General features: G+C 42.0%; 1 protein-coding gene across 2 annotated transcripts in view; it reads left to right on the top strand.

The window, feature by feature from the left end:
* Positions 1–19,786, top strand: part of LOC130931840 (rab11 family-interacting protein 4A-like) — a 44,708-nt gene continuing 24,922 nt past the window's right edge. The window contains exons 1-3 of one of the 2 annotated variants that reach the window (XM_057860964.1): positions 1–325; positions 10,610–10,761; positions 15,705–15,827. In XM_057860964.1, coding sequence (XP_057716947.1) covers positions 221–325; positions 10,610–10,761; positions 15,705–15,827 — 380 coding nt within the window. In that variant the 5' untranslated portion in view covers positions 1–220. The remainder of the gene's footprint in view (positions 326–10,609; positions 10,762–15,704; positions 15,828–19,786) is intronic. The other variant, XM_057860965.1, reaches the window with a different exon arrangement.

Below are 19,786 nucleotides of genomic sequence, written 5' to 3'. Positions count from 1 at the left end.
TCCATTGCCACTTCCATTAGCAAGACAAGGAGACAGTCATTTCGGAGCGTGTGGGTGGGGGGATTCGTACGTATTATCTCTGGTCTCTTCGTTTAACACCATCACCACCATTATCCGTAGAATTTCAGTATTCCGCAAATGCCATTGATCGTCACAGCCGCATCAGTACCGTTTGATTACAGTACCATCCAGTTGTGCAGTCAATTTGATTGCAAAACGCATGCGTGGACATTTCGACCAGCAACATCAAGGATTTCGACGCGTGATTTCCAAGCAGGTCAAACAATCGATGGATATTGCTCTTCGATTCGGCCAAGGCGACGAGGTAATGTGCTTGAAATATATGAGTAAAAGGGGCAAATGTGAAGCGACAATGGGAGGCAGTGTACATTTTAATAAAACGTTAGCTGCATTTGCTGGTGACGTGAATCCCTTAAAATGGGCTTCGGGCTGTTTTTACGGTTATCAATCTGCATTCCGATCGGACGTCGAGTGAAGGACCTCTAAAAAAACATAAGAACCATTTTGAAAATTTAAATTGATTATTTAAACCCAGAATTTTACAGATTTGTGTTCCTAACTCATAGGCATGTTCAACATTGTGCTTTTCATGGTAATGTTTATATTTGATTTGATCAAAAATGATAATACAATATCATGTTATTATTAGCGCTCAGTGTTGCATCTTACCATATAAACATCAATAACCAATGCTGCACAGTTACGTTTGATAATAATAATAAATAAATAAAAAACACACAACCCATTCCAGATATTTAAACTCCTGTGTACAACGATCAAGGTTGCATATTTGTTTACTGGTGTACACGTACCTTCCAGCGTGGATTTTCTCCCGCATACCCCAAAAACGTGCAAGGTAGGCTGATTGAACGCTCCAAAATTGACATGAGCGTGAGCGCGAATGTTAGTTTGTCTCATTGCGCTCTGTGATTGGCTGCAATCAATTCAGGTTGCCCATAGTTATCTGGGATAAACTCCAGCACCCTCAACTCATTGCCCCCCATCAGTGGCGTCGTTAGGTCTCTTTTAGGGGGGCTTCAGCCCCCTTAAAATAGTCTCAAGACCCCCTAAATAATTTGGTGTTGTTTTATTTAACCAAAGGGGGGAAAAAAAATACAAAAACAAGCTGACATACAGTATACTCTATGAAGATGCCAGAATCTTAGTATAAAACATAATCATATAACCTATCATTATGAACTTAAATATGATCGTAAATCTGTCAGTTTCCCCTCACTTCATAGAGTTAGGTAGAGAGCCCCTTCAGTGCGTCGTTAGCCAATCCATTCCACTTGTTCAGATAGAGAACACCCACATCACTGAAAAACCACTCCGCGTTTTCCCTGACCTTGCTTACAGTCGTACCCGGCTGGCGTTAGAGTATAACAGCGTTTTTATTTTATTTTTTTCAGTAGTAAGTAATCTAATTACATACTTTTTCCATGTTTGCAACCCATTACTGAGGATGTGAAGGGGCATGTCTCTATTATTTGGTTGAATGAAACGCGAATTGTCTGATTATGACAGCTGTCTGGTAAGGGTGTAACGGTACATGTATTTGTATTGAACCGTTTCGGTACGTGGTGCTCGGTTCGGAACGGAGGCGTACCGAACGAGTTTCTGACGTAATGTAACCCTTACTTTTCGAGGCTGTGAGTCGATCGGGTTACAGTTTCTTTGTGTAGATTATATTTACTCCGTCTTCTCTACTACATGAGGACCAACACGGTAGGACAGTATATAACCCAGAAACATCAATGGTGCGACAACGTGGCCGCCGCAAGAACGCAGCGAAACGCGGCCGTTAAAGTCGATCAGCCAATGCACACCAGTCGCAGCGCGGCCGCGTGTTAGACGCATCCCAGAAGCGGCTCAACGCGTCGTACGCGAAAAGAACGGCAGAGTTTATATTTGACGCGAGACGCGACCCTCCTGCGTCAATACTACTACCAGTAGCTAGGATCTGGCAAACCGGAAGTCACTTGTGTAAAAATACGTTGGATCCGGTCGATTTTCAAACTAATATGCAATCGTAACCTACTTTTTGACTCCATCAGATCTCTTGAGTGGTAGATCGGGGCACAGTTGACTTGTCTTTGTTGATTTACTGCTGTCTTCTCTGCTATAATAATAACCAACACGGCCCCGTGTTCAATACAAAACCCTCCTACCACAACAAAACAAGTAGGAACTAATATTCGCATAGGAACTAACTAAAGTTATAAAATATACAATATAAATGAATACTACATCACATTTGTAAAATATAAACACATAATAAAATAAATAATAGCCCATTTATATAACTGTAATTAAATAATAAGAATAACACACAGATCCTGCTTACACAATTAAATTTATTAATTTCTGTGTGGCGCTTTAACTTGAGAAAATCCACCAATAAAGCTTTTGAAAACCGTTTATAAGAAGAAAAAAAAAAGATTCATTGAGGCATTTCATTTGTAAAATAAATGTTAAAATCTTTGTCATTTGTCATGGGATTTCTTTTCTCTTTAGCACAGGACTTCTTTTTTCTCTTTTTTCAGAAAGAAAGCTGACCAATACCCGGGGTCTGAAAGGCAAATTGTTGTTGGATTATCTTTAAATACCCGCTAGTTTTTGACCAGAATTCTAGCTTTGTATAGGCTAATGTTCCTATTGTTGAAAGCACAAAGGTGTGTAATAAATAACTAGTACATTTATATTTTGCATTTGGTTTTCTTACTGTACCGAAAATGAACCGAACCGTGACCTCAAAACCGAGGTACGTACTGAACTGAGATTTTCGTGTACCGTTACACCCCTACTGTCTGGATAGAGCAAAGCGGGAGGGGTGGTGACGCCCTTGCAAACGTGATGATGATGATGTTGATAGTTGGCTGGAGCGTTGACATAGCATTAGCCTTCTCGTTAGCATTAGCATTTAGCAGTGTGAGCGTCATCTTAAACTTTTTTTTTTTTTTTTTTTTACAAACCGTTTGTGGCGTTCAGGTGAGTACAATTAATCAAAAATAGTGTGCTGTTTTCCTGCTGAGTGTGCACTATCATTGCCAAGTTAGTGTTGCCTTGTAGACGCTACAATATAACAATAATAATAATAATCTACATATTCATTATTATTAATATCAAAAATTGTCACTTGCCCTAAACTTTTCTTGAATGACGTATCCATGAACCTTGTGTGATATTTTTTTAATCAAAAGAACTATAGCAAAGGCAGGACATTCAGAGCCTCACCTGCATTAAAAAATATATATATATATTTACTAGCTAGTTAGTCTGAAATGCATCGTAAAGGTCTTAGTTGTTTATAGAGTGAAGTGTGCGCTCTTTTTACCAGTATCTTTGGGGTGACTTCCTCCTGGAGTATCAGCTGTGTTTCTCACTTCACGCATTGAACAGTGCAATAGCTGAGCTCATTCATATATGATTATCATCAGTGGATATTCATATCATGTAATACACTAATAATATTCACTCCGGCGGCATGGTGGCTGAGTGGTTAGCACGTCCGCCTCACAGTTCTGAGATCAAGGGTTCAATCCCGGGCTTCGGCCTTCCTGTGTGGAGTTTGCATGTTCTCCCCGTGCCTGTGTGGGTTTCCTCGGGGAACTCCGGTTTCCTCCCACATCCCAAAAACATGCATGGTAGGCTGATTGAACACCCTAAATTGTCCGTAGGTACGGGTGTGTGCGTGAATGGTTGTATGTCTCCTCGTGCCCTGCGATTGGCTGGCAACCAGTTCAGGGGTGTCCCCTGCCTACTGCCCATAGTTTGCTGGGATGGGCTCCAGCACCTCCGCGACCCTTGTGAGGAATAAGCGGCATGGATAATGAATGAATGAATATTCACTCCACACCCTTTATTGACCTGTCAGAGCAGAGTGATATACCAATTTGACACCTTTAGAAACAGACAGCATTCTTTGATGCTTCCATCTACCAATTAACTTGCAATTGTAGCCATTTTTTCCTGTTGTCCTACTGCCTTAAAAATAGACTGAAACAACAACAACAATAAGAAGAAATTAATTTTGTTAGCTGTTTTTGTTAGCTGTTTTTGTTAGCGGTTTGTGAAGTTTTGTACTTTTTCCGCTATGTCCGCTTACAACTTGTGCATCTCCTGGGTGGTAGGTCCCCCGTGTTCTTAAAACCTAGTGACGCCCCTACCTCCCATTGACAGCGACAGATGTAGAATTCATTTATACTGGCCATATGCGAGATTGGTGACCAAAAATGGTACTACAAGCAGGTCCAAAATATTGACGCGCACATCCCTGCACCCTTTGGGTTGCCAGATAGGCATTTTGTAATGTACTTTTTGGTGAAATTGCGCCTGGTCTGCGTTCTGTATCATAAATGTCTGGAGGAACAAATGAGACAGAATGAAATACAGGTAGTCCCCGGGTTACGACGTATGCCATTTACGGGATTTTGACTTTACCACGCCAGAGTCTCGTTCACCATTTTGTAATTTTGTTTGTTTTTTAATAATGTAGACTTTTGTTTTGTGATGCATGCTTTTATTATGGCGCAGGAAGCGTAGAGCAGGTAGTACTTCGGCACCGTAGAAGAACCTGTTTGCGCACATAAACAACAGTCCACACATACACACGAAGAAGCTAGTCACCCAGCCGAGTGAGAGAGAAGGCAAAGATTACAGCTGGAAGCCTGTGCTCAAATGTGTTGCTTGTGGAGTATCCACAGAGGAAACACCTTTTGTACTGTTAATTGTGAGTTTTAGTTGGAGCGAATTTATGTGATTGTTTTTGATGATGTGCGAACGCTAACTGATGGATGCTAATTGTTTGTGTTGATTGTTATTGCTCAGCAGCTAGTTATAAAAGCAAATTATTGTTATTAAAGATGAAACTGCCTTAATTTCATTTTTGTTTTAGTTTCATTCTGCAAGTGTTGATGTCATTAGCAGCTGAGTAAAGTCAGCAAACCAAACGGACGTCTGACATCGTCATTTCGGAGCTTAGCTAGCTGTCAAGCAAGGACTTAGCGCCAATGTCTTGGCGTGGACAAAATGACGTATAATAAATGTTATTGCATGATTATTTTGAGATTTTTGAGGGTATTTAGGTGTACGTAAAGGGTTATTTCCGATTTACGCGGAAAATCGGGTTACGTTGCAACATTAGGAACGGAATGGAACTACTCAAGGTGACCTGGGGACTACCTGTATATAAATGCATCTTTAAATGATAAATACTTAAATGTGTCATCAGTTAGTTAAAATGAAGATTAAATACCCTATTTTCCACACTATTAGCCGCACCTTCAATGAATGGCCTATTTTAAAACTGTTTTCATATACAGGTAGTCCCTGGGTTACGAACGAGTTCAATTCCAATGCTAGTAACGTTTCCGCGTGAATTAGAATTAACCCTTTAAGTATCCCTAAATACCTCCCAGATCTCAAAACTACTTTGTTTAAAAGCAGTGTATTGTATTTTGTTCACTGATGGAGGATACACTGCCTTTTAGTGGCAGCGTTGGGTCTGGCGGGAATCTTGCCTTTTATTGACTGGGAGCAGACTCGTCTGACATGGCTATAAGGACAGCTGCACTCTGGTTTGACCAACATAAGGCTGTAAACTGTTTCAGCTAATGTACAGTGGGGCAAATAAGTATTTAGTCAATCACCAATGATGCAAGTTCTCCTACTTGAAAAGATGAGAGAGACCTGTAATTTTCAACATGGGTAAACCTCAACCATGAGAGACAGAATGCAGAAAAAAAAAAACAGAAAATCACATTGTTTGATTTTTAAATAATTTATTTCCAAATTAGAGTGGAAAATAAGTATTTGGTCACCTACAAACAAGCAAGATTTCTGGCTGTCAAAGAGGTCTAACTTCTTCTAACGAGGTCGAACGAGGCTCCACTCGTTACCTGTATTAATGGCACCTGTTTTAACTCATTATCGGTATAAAAGACACCTGTCCACAATCTCAGTCAGTCACACTCCAAACTCCACTATGGCCAAGACCAAAGAGCTGTCGAAGGACACCAGAGACAAAACTGTAGACCTGCACCAGGCTGGGAAGACTGAATCTGCAATGGGTAAAACGGTTGGTGTAAAGAAATCAACTGTGGGAGCAATTATTAGAAAATGGAGGACATACAAGACCACTGATAATCTCCCTCAATCTGGGGCTCCATGCAAGATCTCACCCCGTGGCGTCATAATGACAACAAGAACGGTGAGCAAAAATTCCAGAACCACACGGGTGACCAAGAGAATGACCTACAGAGAGCTGGGACCACAGTAACAAAGGCTACTATCAGTAACACAGTGCACTAGTGACGGGATCAGTCGTTCACTTGAGTAAACGAATCCATTCCGGATCGTTCAGTAAAAAGATTTGTTCAAACAAATCGTTCAACGAATCGTTCGCCCCCCTCATCTCCCTCCCCGCCCAAATGAATCGTTCGGTTAGTGAACGGGAAGTGACGTTGCCGAACAAATCACCAAAGACCGCTTCGCAGTATAACTGAACGGGAAGTGACATTCTTGGTCCCTCCCTCTCTCTTGCACACGGGCTCCTCATTGACCGCTCGTCGTAGTTTCAGTAATGAGTGACAGGCAATATCATTCTGCTTTCACAAACAGCCTCGTCTCCCTCCCGCTGCTGCAAAAGCGAGGGAGAACTTCTGCGTCGTCTGTCCTAGTTCTATGGGCTCAAAGTCATGGCTCGTGCTTGCATTTCGATTGAGGACACGGTTAAACATTTTCTTTTTGTGGGGGGAGCGGGGGGTTGGGGTCGGGGGCGCACAGACTTTCTTTAGCATGTTCTTGATCACATTTACAATGCTGGTGCTACCAGCCAACGCAGCATGCTTTCTGTCACCAAAATAAAAATAAATCGAAAGTTTAATTTCTAAATATGGAACGACCAACACATCATATTTACCTCTCGCTCTGTTGTATTTTTGTTTTTATGCTCATCACTATTATTTTTAGTCACTATTGTTAAAACTATAAGTGTAAATAGCTAGTTGTCGAATGTGTTGCTCTGAAATAAAGACAATACTACATTTTGATATTTGACAGTTTAATTGCAAATCAGTATTAAGATGATCGTATTGAATTTTTGCACTGGTATTAATAAATAAAATAATCCGGTCAACTCCCCTGTCGTCCCCGCATCTCAGATCGTCAAATGCTGACGAGAAATGATTGCTTGTTCTTTACGATGTCGCCTTTCTACCCTCATTAGTCTGTTAAGAAAAATGTAGACATATTGCGACATCTCCCGTGTCCGCATGCGTTGTTTTGGGGCGCTTGAGTAGCGCATGATGGACGGATTGACATAATTTGTCAAACCAACCGACACGCTCTGACACGAAAAAATAAAATAAAACACTCGGAAAAAATTGACATGTATATACAGTTTCATTGCAAATCAGTATTATGGTGATCGTATTGAATTTTTGCACTGGTATTAATAAATAAAATAATCCGGTCAGCTCCCCTGTCGTCCCCGCATCTCAGATCGTCAAATGCTGACGAGAAATAATTGTTTGCTCTTTACGATATCGCCTTTCTACTCTCATTAGTCTGTTAAGAAAAATGTAGACATATTGCGACATCTCCCGTGTCCATGTGCATTGTTTTGGGGCGCTTCAGTAGCACATGATGGACGGATTGACATAATTTGTCAAACCAACCAACACCTGACAGGAAAAAAAATAAATAAAACACTTGGAAAAAATGGACATGTATATACCGTTTCATTGCAAATCAGTATTATGGTGATCATACTAAATATTCATTTTTTCTGTGCACATATGAGGTAAATATCGCTGCCATGAAGCCTCCATATAGTGACAGTTCTTTGCCCCCTTCATTGCCGTCACGCGACCGCAGCTCAGCTTTTGCTTGCCTCGTAGCTACCCGTGTTTTAAATTACTGTAAATTTGATAGTATGTCGTAATAGGTAGTCGCGAGTCTGTTGAGAAAAGTAGTACACTAAACCATGCTCGCTAGATTTGTGTGGTGTTTTTGTCTTTTTGAGCTGCATTTGATAGGCTCCACGTTAACAAATATGTGACAAAGTCCTTTCCTTTCATTTTTTGATTCGTTCACCGCATAGTCATTACTGGAAAGTCAAGTTAGCAGCAAGCTAGGTCAGGAACGGGAGGACCGAGTCACTGAACGGGAAGTGACAAAACTCAGTCTTGCCCCCCTGCCTGCACGCTGGCTGCTCATTGGCCACACGTGGAAGTGAGTGACATACGCCCTGATTCTGTTTCCGGTCCCTGCCCGCGATGAGGCTGGCGTCTAATTGGTCATGTGCGATGTCAAAAGACGCTGCCGCTTGCTCAACGCCCTCCCACGCAGTGAACAAGCACCAACTTCATAGAACGAATCAGTGCAGATGGTGATTAGTTCGGTCTCGTTCACCCAAACAATTCGTTCAAAAAGAACGAATCGTTCGCGACCGATACAACACTACAATGCACCGCCAGGGACTCAAATCCTGCACTGCCAGACGTGTCCCCCTGCTGAAGAAAGTACACGTCCAGGCCCGTCTGCGGTTTGCTAGAGAGCATTTGGATAATCCAGAAGAGGACTGGGAGAATGTGTTATGGTCAGATGAAACCAAAATAGAACTTTTTAGTAGAAACACAGGTTCTCGTGTTTGGAGGAGAAAGAATACTGAATTGCATCCGAAGAACACCATACCCACTGTGAAGCATGGTCGTGGAAACATCATGCTTTGGGGCTGTTTTTCTGCAAAGGGACCAGGACGACTGATCTGTGTAAAGGAAAGAATAATTGGGGCCATGTATTGAGAGATTTAGGACGACTGATCTGTGTAAAGGAAAGAATAATTGGGGCCATGTATCGAGAGATTTTGAGTGAAAATCTCCTGGCATCAGCAAGGGCATTGAAGATGAGACGTGGCTGGGTCTTTCAGCATGACAATGATCCCAAACACACAGTCAGAGCAACAAAGGAGTGGCTTCGTAAGAAGCATTTCAAAGTCCTGGAGTGGCCTAGCCAGTCTCCAAATCTCAACCCCATAGAAAATCTGTGGAGGGAGTTGAAAGTCTGTGTTGCCCAACGACAGTGTCAAAATATCACTGCTCTAGAGGAGATCTGCATGGAGGAATGGGCCAAAAATACCAGCAACAGTGTGTGAAAAGCTTGTGAAGAGTTACAGAAAACGTTTGGCCTCCGTTATTGCCAACAAAGGGTACATAACAAAGTATTGAGATGAACTTTTGATATTGACCTAATATTTATTTTCCACCATGATTTGCAAATAGATTCTTTAAAAACCAATGTATTTTCTTTTTTTTTTTTCTTTCTCCACGTTCTGTCTCTCATGGTTGAGGTTTACCCATGTTGACGATTACAGGCCTCTCTAACATTTTCAAGTGGGAGAACTTGCACAATTAGTGGTTGACTAAATACTTATTTGCCCCACTGTATGTTTGTGTTTGTATTTGTAATTAAGTTCAGAGCTATAGTTTGTGGGTTTATAAATATGTTAGTATTTGTAGCATTTAAGCTAGCAGACTTTTGTTAGGCAAATTAGGCAAATTTAATCTACTAATTTTACATATTGATTAGACTAGTTGGACGTTTGAACACCAATTGTTTTGTGTCAAGTGTTTTATTTTATTTCGTTAAAATGTGTTTCGTTTCGAACATAAGTGTATATATGTGTGTTACAGCTTTATAAATTGTCAAAAGTGAAGGAAGAAAAAGCTTCAAAACCCACAATTGCCTTGTTTTCTGTCTCAAGGTGAACAACTTCACATTTACATGTCATATTAATAAAATAAAGTAAAATATAAGATAGTGTGAGTACTGGACACAAAATGGTGGACGAGACTTCAACATTGTAAAGTCAAAATCACGTAAGTCGAGTATGTCGTAAGCCAGGGACTACCTGTAAAGGGTGCACCGCTTTATTAATTAAGGGGCAGTAGTAGTTGTGGATGGGGTTGCGTTATGCATCCACTAGATGGACCTGCGCTAAGGGGAATGTCATACCATGATTAGCCAATGTTGATCTATATAAGATCGAATATATCTATATAAGAAGAAAATACGGTAAACAAAAATGTCATTAAAATAACAGTTCATTTAATGCAAAAAAAAATATATATTATTTCACAAATTTAATAAATTATCTCATGGACATGTGTCTTAGAACTTTATGAATTAATTCTATCTGTCAAACACACCATCAAAGTCAGTCATTTCGATATATTGTCACATCCATACTACATTCCAGACCTGGGTCCCATCAAAAATGTTTTGCGTATTATGAAGAGTAAAATACTACAATGTGGTGTGGTTTCCCATTGTAGCGGGAGCTTTCAGGGGCAATAACCTCCATACTGGGGTAGCAGAGCTCAGCAACAACATCTGAATCCTCATTCCGGAAGAGTGCAGTCCTTGGAACAGCTAAGATTCTATGCAGAACTCTCAAAATCCCAGGCTGCTGACAAAGGACCTTGAGAATGACACAGATACTGTACCACCCCATGAGGGTGACAGGAATATACGTAATTTATTAAAAACTCTCTATTTACTCTATTTTTATTTGTCCTTTTTTCAGACTAGAGAGGAAAATCTGGACCTTCCTATTATTTTGTGCACGCAACCTTATCCAGAAAACTACGCACATAAGGAATATGAAGAGTGTGAAATGGAAAAATGTGTTGGAAATGTCAACGACTCTGATTTCTTGGATCCTCTTTTGCAAAAACGGTGAGTTCATCCATAACATCAGAAATGAACAACCAATAGTATTAAAGCATTCCCCTGTGATTTCTATAGGAATGACTTTTTCTAGTTGTATACAAAATCATGTTTAATAGTCCAACTGTTCAATTAGAATAGAATAGAATAGAATAGAATAGAATAGAATAGAATAGAATAGAATAGAATAGAATAGAATAGAATAGAATAGAATAGAATAGAATAGAATAGAATAGAATAGGTCTTTATTGTCATTGTCAACAACAGAACATTGTGAACAACGAAATTGGACGTGGCACTCCAGTATAAACATATGTATTTGATAAATAAAATAAATAAATATAAAATATATGCTCTAGAGCTATAAGTGCATAATTATAGCTTACTTAGAATGAAAAATGTACATGATGGAAATAGTGCAATGCTGCCCTAATTTTAGCAGCGTCACTTGTGCAAAGAATAGAATATGAATTAAAAAAAAAAAAATTCTATAAATAGAAAAGTGGTTCAAGTAATGTGCAGGTTCAAGTTAAAATGTTTTAAAAAGTGTTTCTTAGGAGTTCATAGTTTTTCTGTGTTTAAAGAGCATACGACACCAGAAAAAAAGTCTTAAATGGCATTATTATGTGAATTAGAATCATATTTTGAGACGATTCGACTATATACAACAATTTAGCAAAGCGCAGATGACGAGAAATTAGTCTTTTAATCTGCCGGTTAGCCACGCCTACAATTATAGGGCTTTAGCGTCCCCAACAGGTGGATGACGTCAGCGGTAGACTAGGCTCATCGGTTTTACTATTCAGCCCATTGAGGGGGAATTGTTCAGAACGAGGAAAACGAGACGAAGAGAGCTGCAAAATGTCATTGTTTCAGTCTCTCTACTCCCAATATTTTTACAGGATATTCTTTTTATCCAAGTATTTTCCCCAATAGCTATATAAATGGCTTGAGAAGGACCAGTCAGCCCGTCGAGGGGGAACTATTCACAATGAGGAAAACGCGACGAAGAGAGCGGCAAAATGTCATTGTTTCTGTCTCTTTACTTCAATATTTTTACAGGATATTCTTTTTACCCAAGTACTTTCCCCAATTGCTAAATAAATGGCATGGTCATGACAAATAACTTGTGCTAAATGGAATATAAAATAATAAAAATCCATTTATTCAAGACGACATGGCAAAATTACTCCATAATGGTCAAAACAGTCGACTTTACCTTTACTGTCACACCTGCCGAACGATATTTTATGACACCTACATCGGACATATCTCATTTCTCTTCCCCGGCTTCGGAGAATGTAAACAGACCAGAAGGAGTGACAGCTAGCCGACATGCTAACCCGAACCGAGGGATGTTTCAAAGTCTTCGAAGTGGAAAATCACACATAACTAGCCTGGATTATTTGACATGACGACCCGGTTGTCGAGTTTCTTTGCGGATCGGCAAACCGCCCGGCGGAGAGCAATTTACAGTTCGTTCCCTGGAGGAGGGTGGCTGGAATTGTTGTGTAGCTAACGTGCTAACAGCTAACTGCTAATGAGCGTGAGGATAGCTTTTTACATGCCTATCAATGATCAAACGTAAGTAGTCCTTTATTTAAAGGAATTTTATAGTGTTTACTTTGTAATCACTGTATTCGTATTTGACATAATACAAAACAAGATGTTTACTCACTTCCTTGTAAGTCCAATGGTCCCACAGTAAATATCCACGGTGAATGGGAACCTTTTGAAACTCCAAAAAGGCACATACGCCTCTCCCGCATACAGAATGATTTTTCTGCAGCCGTTTGGCTGGCGTGATGCAAAAAATAAAAGTATTAATCCGCAAAATCAGCTGAATCCTTCGTCCTCATACACAACAGTACACTGTAGCGTGAAGAGGACGTCTTCTACCGTACACGTCACAGCGCCCTCCTCCTCAATGCGAGACCGAAGCCGGAAGTCACTCATTTTCCTGGCGCGGTATTCAAAAAACTAAATAAATATAGCGATCGCTTCCACACACATCCAAGCGGTCCATATCATTCAGGAGCATAAAATACCGCGTGTATTATGAAATAAACATGCTTTTTCGTGTCACAAGCACTTTAAGGTAGTAAGGGGCCTGGGAAAGAAGCTGTCTCTCAGCCTGTTAGTCCTTGTTTTGCGGGACCTGTAGCATCTGCCGGAGGGCAGCAGGTCAAAGAGGTGGTCGCCGGGATGAGAAGTAATCATGTTTAATAATTAATTCATTAATAATGATTAATTAATAATGTTAACAGCTTTTCTGTGGTAGCGGGTGCAGGCGATGTCCTCAAGACTGGGCAGAGGGCATGATGATGTTCTTCTGGGCTGTGTTGATGACTCTATGTAGGGCTCTCCGGTCTGCTGCTGTGCACCCAGCATACCACATCGTGATGCAGTATGTCAGTATACTTTCCACAGTGGCTCAATAGAAGGACTCCAGCAGCTTCTGTTCCAGGTGGTTTCTCTTGAGCTCTCTCAAGAAGTGGAGTCGCTGCTGGGCCTTTCCTATCACTGCTTTGGTGTTGGCAGACCAGGAGAGGTCATCAGAAATGTGCACCCCCAGGAGTTTGAAAGTATTTACTCTCTCTACACAGTCCCCATTGATGGTGAGCGGTGCTGGTGCTGTGCCTTTCTTCCTGAAGTCCAGTATGACTTCCTTGGTTTTTTTGGTGTTCAAAATGAGGTTGTTCTCCAAACATCACACTGCCAATTTCTCAACCTCCTCTCTGTACACCGTCTCATCCTCTCCAGAGATAAGGCCGACCAAGGTGGTGTCATCGGCGAACTTAACGATTTTATTGGAGAGGTGGGTCGGTGAGCAGTCAGAGGTGTAGAGAGTGAAAAGCAGAGGACTCAGTACACATCTTTGGGGGGAGCGGGTGCTCAGTGTTAGAGTGGAAGTGATGTGGTGGCCGAATTTCACAAGCTGTGGGCGGTTTGAGAGAAAGTCCATGATCAAGTGGCAGATGGCAGAAGAGAGCCCCAGGTGAGACAGTTTCTCCACGAGAATTCCTGAGATAATGGGATTGAAAGCCGAGCTAAAGTCCAAAAAGAGCATTCTGACATAGCTCCCCTGGTGCTCAAGGTGGATCAACGTGTTGGAGAGTGCAATATTTATGGCGTCATCAGTGGATCAGTTTGCCCTATAAGCAAACTGCTGAGGGTCCAGTGCTGGGGAAAGGAAGTCCTTGATGTACTGAGCCACCAACCTGTCAAAGCACTTCATGACCACAGGCGTGAGTGCAACAGGCCTGTAGTCATTAAGGCTATCCACTGCTGACTTCTTGGGGATCGGGATGATGGCGAAGGTCTTGAGGTAGGGTGGAACGGTGGCCTGTGACAGGGACTGATTGAATAGTGCGGTGAAGACTCCTGTCAGCTGGTCAGCACAGTCCCTGAGTACCCTCCCTGGTACTCCGTCTGGACCAGTCGGCTTCCTTGGGTTCACCGATCTCAGCACACATCTTACTTGATGTTCCTGAAGTATCAGTGTACTGTTTCTGGGTACTGGCGGTTGTGATGTGACTGCTGGGGGCCTTCCAGCCTCAAAGCCGGCAAAAAAGTGATGTAAGTCCTCTGCCAGAGAGGCATTAGCCCCAACAGTCACCAAGTAATTTCCTCTACAGTTTGTTATTTGCTGTAGTCCCTGCCAGATCCTCCTCGGGCCGTTGTCAGCGAGGTATTCCTCAATCCCCCTTTTGTAGGCGCCTTGGCAGCCCTAATGCTTTTCTTCAGGTCAGCCCTGGTGGTGCTATAAAGGGCCTTGTCTCCTGACCTGAAAGCGTTGTTGCGGTGCCTGAGGAGAGTACGGACTTCACTGGACATCCATGGTTTTTGGTTCGGAAAGACCCTAATTTTTTGGGGTAATTAATGGTAATATTGCCTTCATGTATTTTTTTGTCTAATTGAAGTACAATGTCTTTAAATATATTTATTTGTGCTGCACTCCAAACCCTGGTTTATTGGCTTATCACTCGGAGGTTTAATTTCTGTGAACAGGAATGATTGTATCTCTATATTTTTTTCTGCGCAGAAGTCACTATAAACAAATGTTTATTGTAGATTGTTAGTTCTCTCTCTTTCTAAAATATAATAAAGGGAGTCCTCTGGTTATGATGTCATTGACCTACCACGTTTGGATTTACAATGCCAGCACCTCGTTCACCATCAAGTCCTCTGCACCATAGTTTCTGCTTAGCTATCGTATAGTGCTTGTCTGTGTTTGGGTGCCAGCCTCTTTGCCTTTTTCGCCCTTATTGTTACATTATTAACATTGCTTAGCTTCGTTGTTATCCTAACATTGTTTTAAGTGGTTCGATGAGGCATTTTGGCAAAACAAAGGGGACCTTTCTCAACTTCATGTGGCACGGTACCACCTACTGGCTAAGTGTATAATCATAATTGTCTACGTGTGATTCGTTGATTTTTGTTGTGTGTGTATCTTTTGGGAAGGAATTAATTTACAAAATATTGTCTGACCAAATCCTCTATGCACATAGTTTATGTAGGAGATTTGTCCTCCCCCCTAAAGAAAATCTGGGTCTGTGGCTACCTCTATGTGAGTGACTTCCGGTAAAAAATTCGAACCACTTTCACCCCTGGTTACAGTACTTGTATTTTTGCTGTCGGTGCCAAAAAAAAAACCATTAAAAACTTTTAAGTCTTCATCCACCTCTTAGCAGTACAGCATCTTTTGATGAAATTTCATATTTAACAGTGAAATCAGACTGATGCGGAAATTTGGGTTACACCGCGAGCGTAGGAACACAACTTGTTCAAAACTCAAGGACTCCCTGTCTCTGTTTTCCCATAAACAATTGAGTGCACATTCTTTGAGACTGGTGATTCAGTAAGTTTTTGCCAGGGTTTGTATGCTGTGCTGTTAAACCACCCATCTTTCAAACCTAGTTTTTCAAACTTGTGCCTCTCTCTTCCCCCAGGGAGGAAAAATTTGAAGACTATGGGGAAAGGAAAGATGTGGATTACTCCCCAAACAGCCCAAGCCCTGATAATGACCCCAAGGTCAATTGCTTTTCAAATTTAGAAACCTCCCTTCCATCAAGGTTGGTGCTTCAAATGAAAACACATATTCGCAAGAACGGGTTTTTGAGCAATAAAGACATGTGATTCCGTGTATAGGGTTCAACTCACTTGTGTCAGTGATTAATCAGTTACACTTACATTTGGATTGAAAGAAAAACATCAAGCAAAGAATTTCCACATCACTAAATGCATAATTAACTAGAAAATGCAATTTTGGGAGATTTTGTGATGATAACTTTGCTGTGATGGTTGGTATATCGGGTTACTTCTTTTTTATTTTGAGGCATCTCGGACTTCCTGTAGATATCTGGTAATTTCCTGTTGATTTGGTGGCATTTCAGGGTCCCTTCCGGTTCATATCCGGTCACTTCCTGTTGATTAAGGGGCTTTTCAGGGTCACTTCCTGTTCATATCGGGTCACTTGGGTTGGGAATCAATAGGAGTGAAAGGAGGTTTTTTGCTGTTGAAATGAATGGCAGGCGGTTAATGCCATTGGAAACGAATGGGAAAATTTGCTCATTAGAAATGAATTGGTATGTTTTTGGCAGATTTTGCCCATTACAAATGTATGGCATATTTCTTGGCAAATTTTGGCCAAACCCTATATTTTTAAGCATAATCTGAATAGAACTTTATGTGTACTGATTTTTTTAATACATAAATGATGTGATTTGGACAAAAACTGTAGGACAAGTAGCATTTTGAAATTTCACCTTTAAAAAAAAAAAAAAAAAAAGATTTTCGGCAAACGGTCAAACGAGGTACAGCCAGTGTTGCATGAGATTTCCTGTTGTTTTGGTGTATGAACGGTGTCGGTTGGTGAAACGGTTTTGGCTGGGCGGCTCGCCGACAAAAAGCCATTAAAAAAAGGGAATATTATAGATGGTTGCTTTGCATTGCATGCAAAGTTACCATCAAATATTCAATTAGCCTATATTAATGCATGTAAATGGATTGGGTTAATGCTGTTTCATTGGGGTTAATTCAATTAAATTACTAGTGGATGATGATGACACAGTTCGTTCACCAAAATGACTGGAATTCTCATGTGGCGTGGGCTCTCTTCTGTTTGACATCCTAAAATTGACTGTTCATCCAGCAGTTTTTGTCCAACTCACGTCATATATAATTTTTTTTTTTAATTAGGCTCAGTTTTTGCTTAAAATGTACATTTTGGCCAAAATTTGCCCAAAAACTTAACCATTCATTTCTAACGACCTAAATTTCCCATTAATTTCCAATGGCTTCATTCAATAGCACAAAAATGTCCCTTCATTTCTATTTATTGCCAACCCAAGTGACCCAATATCAACAGGAAGTTACTCCGATACGCCCCCTAATCAATAGGAAGTGACCCTGAATTGCCCCAAAATTAACAGGAAGTGACCCGATATAGAAAGGACAACAAATATACATAACAAAATTCAGGATGCACAGGGGCACCAAAGTTCTCCAGTTTTTGCAAAAAAACCTACAGTTTGGCCAAATTTTGCCCAAAAAACTTACCCATTCATTTCTAATGGTCAATATTCCCCATTCATTTTCAATGGCTTCATTCAACTCAAAAATTTCCATTCATTCCTATTTATTTTCCACCCAAGTGACCCTATATATCAACAGGAAGTGACCCTGAATTGCCCTCAAATACATGAAGTGACCCTGAAATATCCCACTATCAACAGGAAGTGACCTGATATATAGAGGACATTATATATACATAAAAGAATTCAGGACGCTAAGGGGCACAAAAGTTCTCCAGAGTTTTTGCAAAAAAAAAACAACATACAGTTCGGCCAAAGTTTGCCAAAAAACTTACCCATTCATTTCTAATGGCCAACATTTCCCATTCATTTCCAATGACTTTATTCAATATCACAAACATTTCCATTCATTCCTATTTATTTCCAACCCAAGTGACCCATATAAACAGGAAGTTCCCCTGATAGGCCCCCAAACCAACAAGAAGTGACCCTGGAATACCTCAAAATCCAAAGGAAGTGAACCTTAAACTCCCCAAAATCAACAGGGAGTGACCCAAGGAGATTTTCACTCAAAATCTCTCGATACATTGCCCCATTCATTCTTTCCTTTACACAGATCAGTCGTCCTGGTCCCTTTGCAGAAAAACAGCCCCAAAGCATGATGTTTCCACCCTCATGCTTCACAGTGGGTATGGTGTTCTTCGGATGCAATTCAGTATTCTTTTTCCTCCAAATACGAGAACCTGTGTTTCTACCAAGAAGTTCTATTTTGGTTTCATCTGACCATAACACATTCTTCCAGTCCTCTTCTGGATCATCCAAATGCTCTCTAGCAAACCGCAGACGGGCCTGGACGTGTACTTTCTTCAGCAGGGGGACACGTCTGGGTCCCTGGCGGCGCATTGTGTTACTGATAGTAGCCTTTGTTACTGTGGTTCCAGCTCTCTGTACGTCATTCACTAGGTCCCCCTGTGCGGTTCTGGGATTTTTGCTCACCGTTCTTGTTATCATTTTGACGCCACGGGGTGAGGAGGAAGTTGAAAGTCCGTGTTGCCCAACAACAGCCCCAAAACATCACTGCTCTAGTGGATATCTGCATGGAGGAATGGGCCCAAATACCAGCAACAGTGTGTGAAAAGCTTGTGAAGAGTTACGGAAATCGTATGGCCTCCGTTATCGCCAACAAAGGGTACATAACAAATTATTGAGATGAACTTCTTCTCCGTGAGCCGTCACCTTATCGTGGTGGAGGAGTTTGAGTGCCCTAATGACCCTAGGAGCTATGCTGTTGGGGGCTTTTGCCCCGGTAGTGTTTCAGATGACAGATTGGTCCTAGGCGAAGGGTCAGACAAAGAACGGTTCAAAAGACCCTGATGGACGATAAAAACAGGAGTACGTGTACCCGGCCCGGAGGAGTACCGGGCCTCCGCCCTGGAGCCAGGCCTGGGGTTGGGGCCCGTGTGCGAGCGCCTGGTGGTCGGGCCTTCGCCCATGGGGCCCGGCCAGGCACAGCCCGAACCGGATACATGGGCTCGTCGTTCCGTGGACCCACCACCCACAGGTTGAATCCACAGGGTCCGGTGCTATGTGGATCTGGTAGCAGACCAAGGCAGGGACCTTGGCGGTCTGATCCCCGGTTGTGGAAATTGGCATTTGGAACATGGGACGTCACCTCTCTGGCGGGGAAGGAGCGGGAGCTTGTTGAAGAGGTTGAGCGATTCCGGCTATATATAGTCGGCCTCACCTCAACACATAGCTCTGGCTCTGGAACCCAGGTCCTCGATAGGGGTTGGACACTCTCCTTTTTTGGAGTTGCTCCGGGGGCTAGGCGGAAGGCTGGGGTCTTTTGATAGCCCCATGGCTTTCTGCCTCTGTGTTGGAGTTTACCCCAGTGGACGAAAGGGTCGCTTCCCTGCGCCTTAGGGTTGGGGAACGGGTTCTCACTATTATCAGTGCATATGCACCGAATGGTAGTGTAGATTACCCGCCCTTTTTGGAGTCCCTTGGAAGGGTACTGGTAAGTGCCCCGAGAGGGGACCCCATTGTCCTACTGGGGGACTTCAACGCCCACGTGGGCAGTGACAGTGTGACCTGGAGAGGAGTGGTTGGGAGGAACGGCCTGCCTGATCTGAACCCAAGTGGTGTTCAGTTTTTGGACTTCTGTGCTACATACAGTTTGGCCATAACGAACACCATGTTCGAACATAAGGATGTTCATCGGTGCACATGGCACCAGGACACCTTAGGCCGCCGGTTGATGATCGATTTTGTAGTCGTATCATCAGACCTGCGGCCTTATGTTCTGGACACTCGGGTAAAGAGAGGAGCAGAGCTGTCAACTGACCACCACCTGGTTGTGAGTTGGATCAGATGGCAGGGGAAGAAGCCACGCAGGCCTAAACGAATGGTGAGGGTCTGCTGGGAACGCTTGGCGGAGGAACCTGTCAGACTGATTTTCAACTCGCACCTCCGGCAGAGCTTCGACCGTGTTTCGGGGG

This window comes from Corythoichthys intestinalis, chromosome 16 (assembly GCF_030265065.1).
Source record: "Corythoichthys intestinalis isolate RoL2023-P3 chromosome 16, ASM3026506v1, whole genome shotgun sequence".
NCBI classification, from domain to species: Eukaryota; Metazoa; Chordata; class Actinopteri; order Syngnathiformes; family Syngnathidae; genus Corythoichthys; species Corythoichthys intestinalis.
This window is presented reverse-complemented; position numbering and strand designations above follow the sequence as displayed.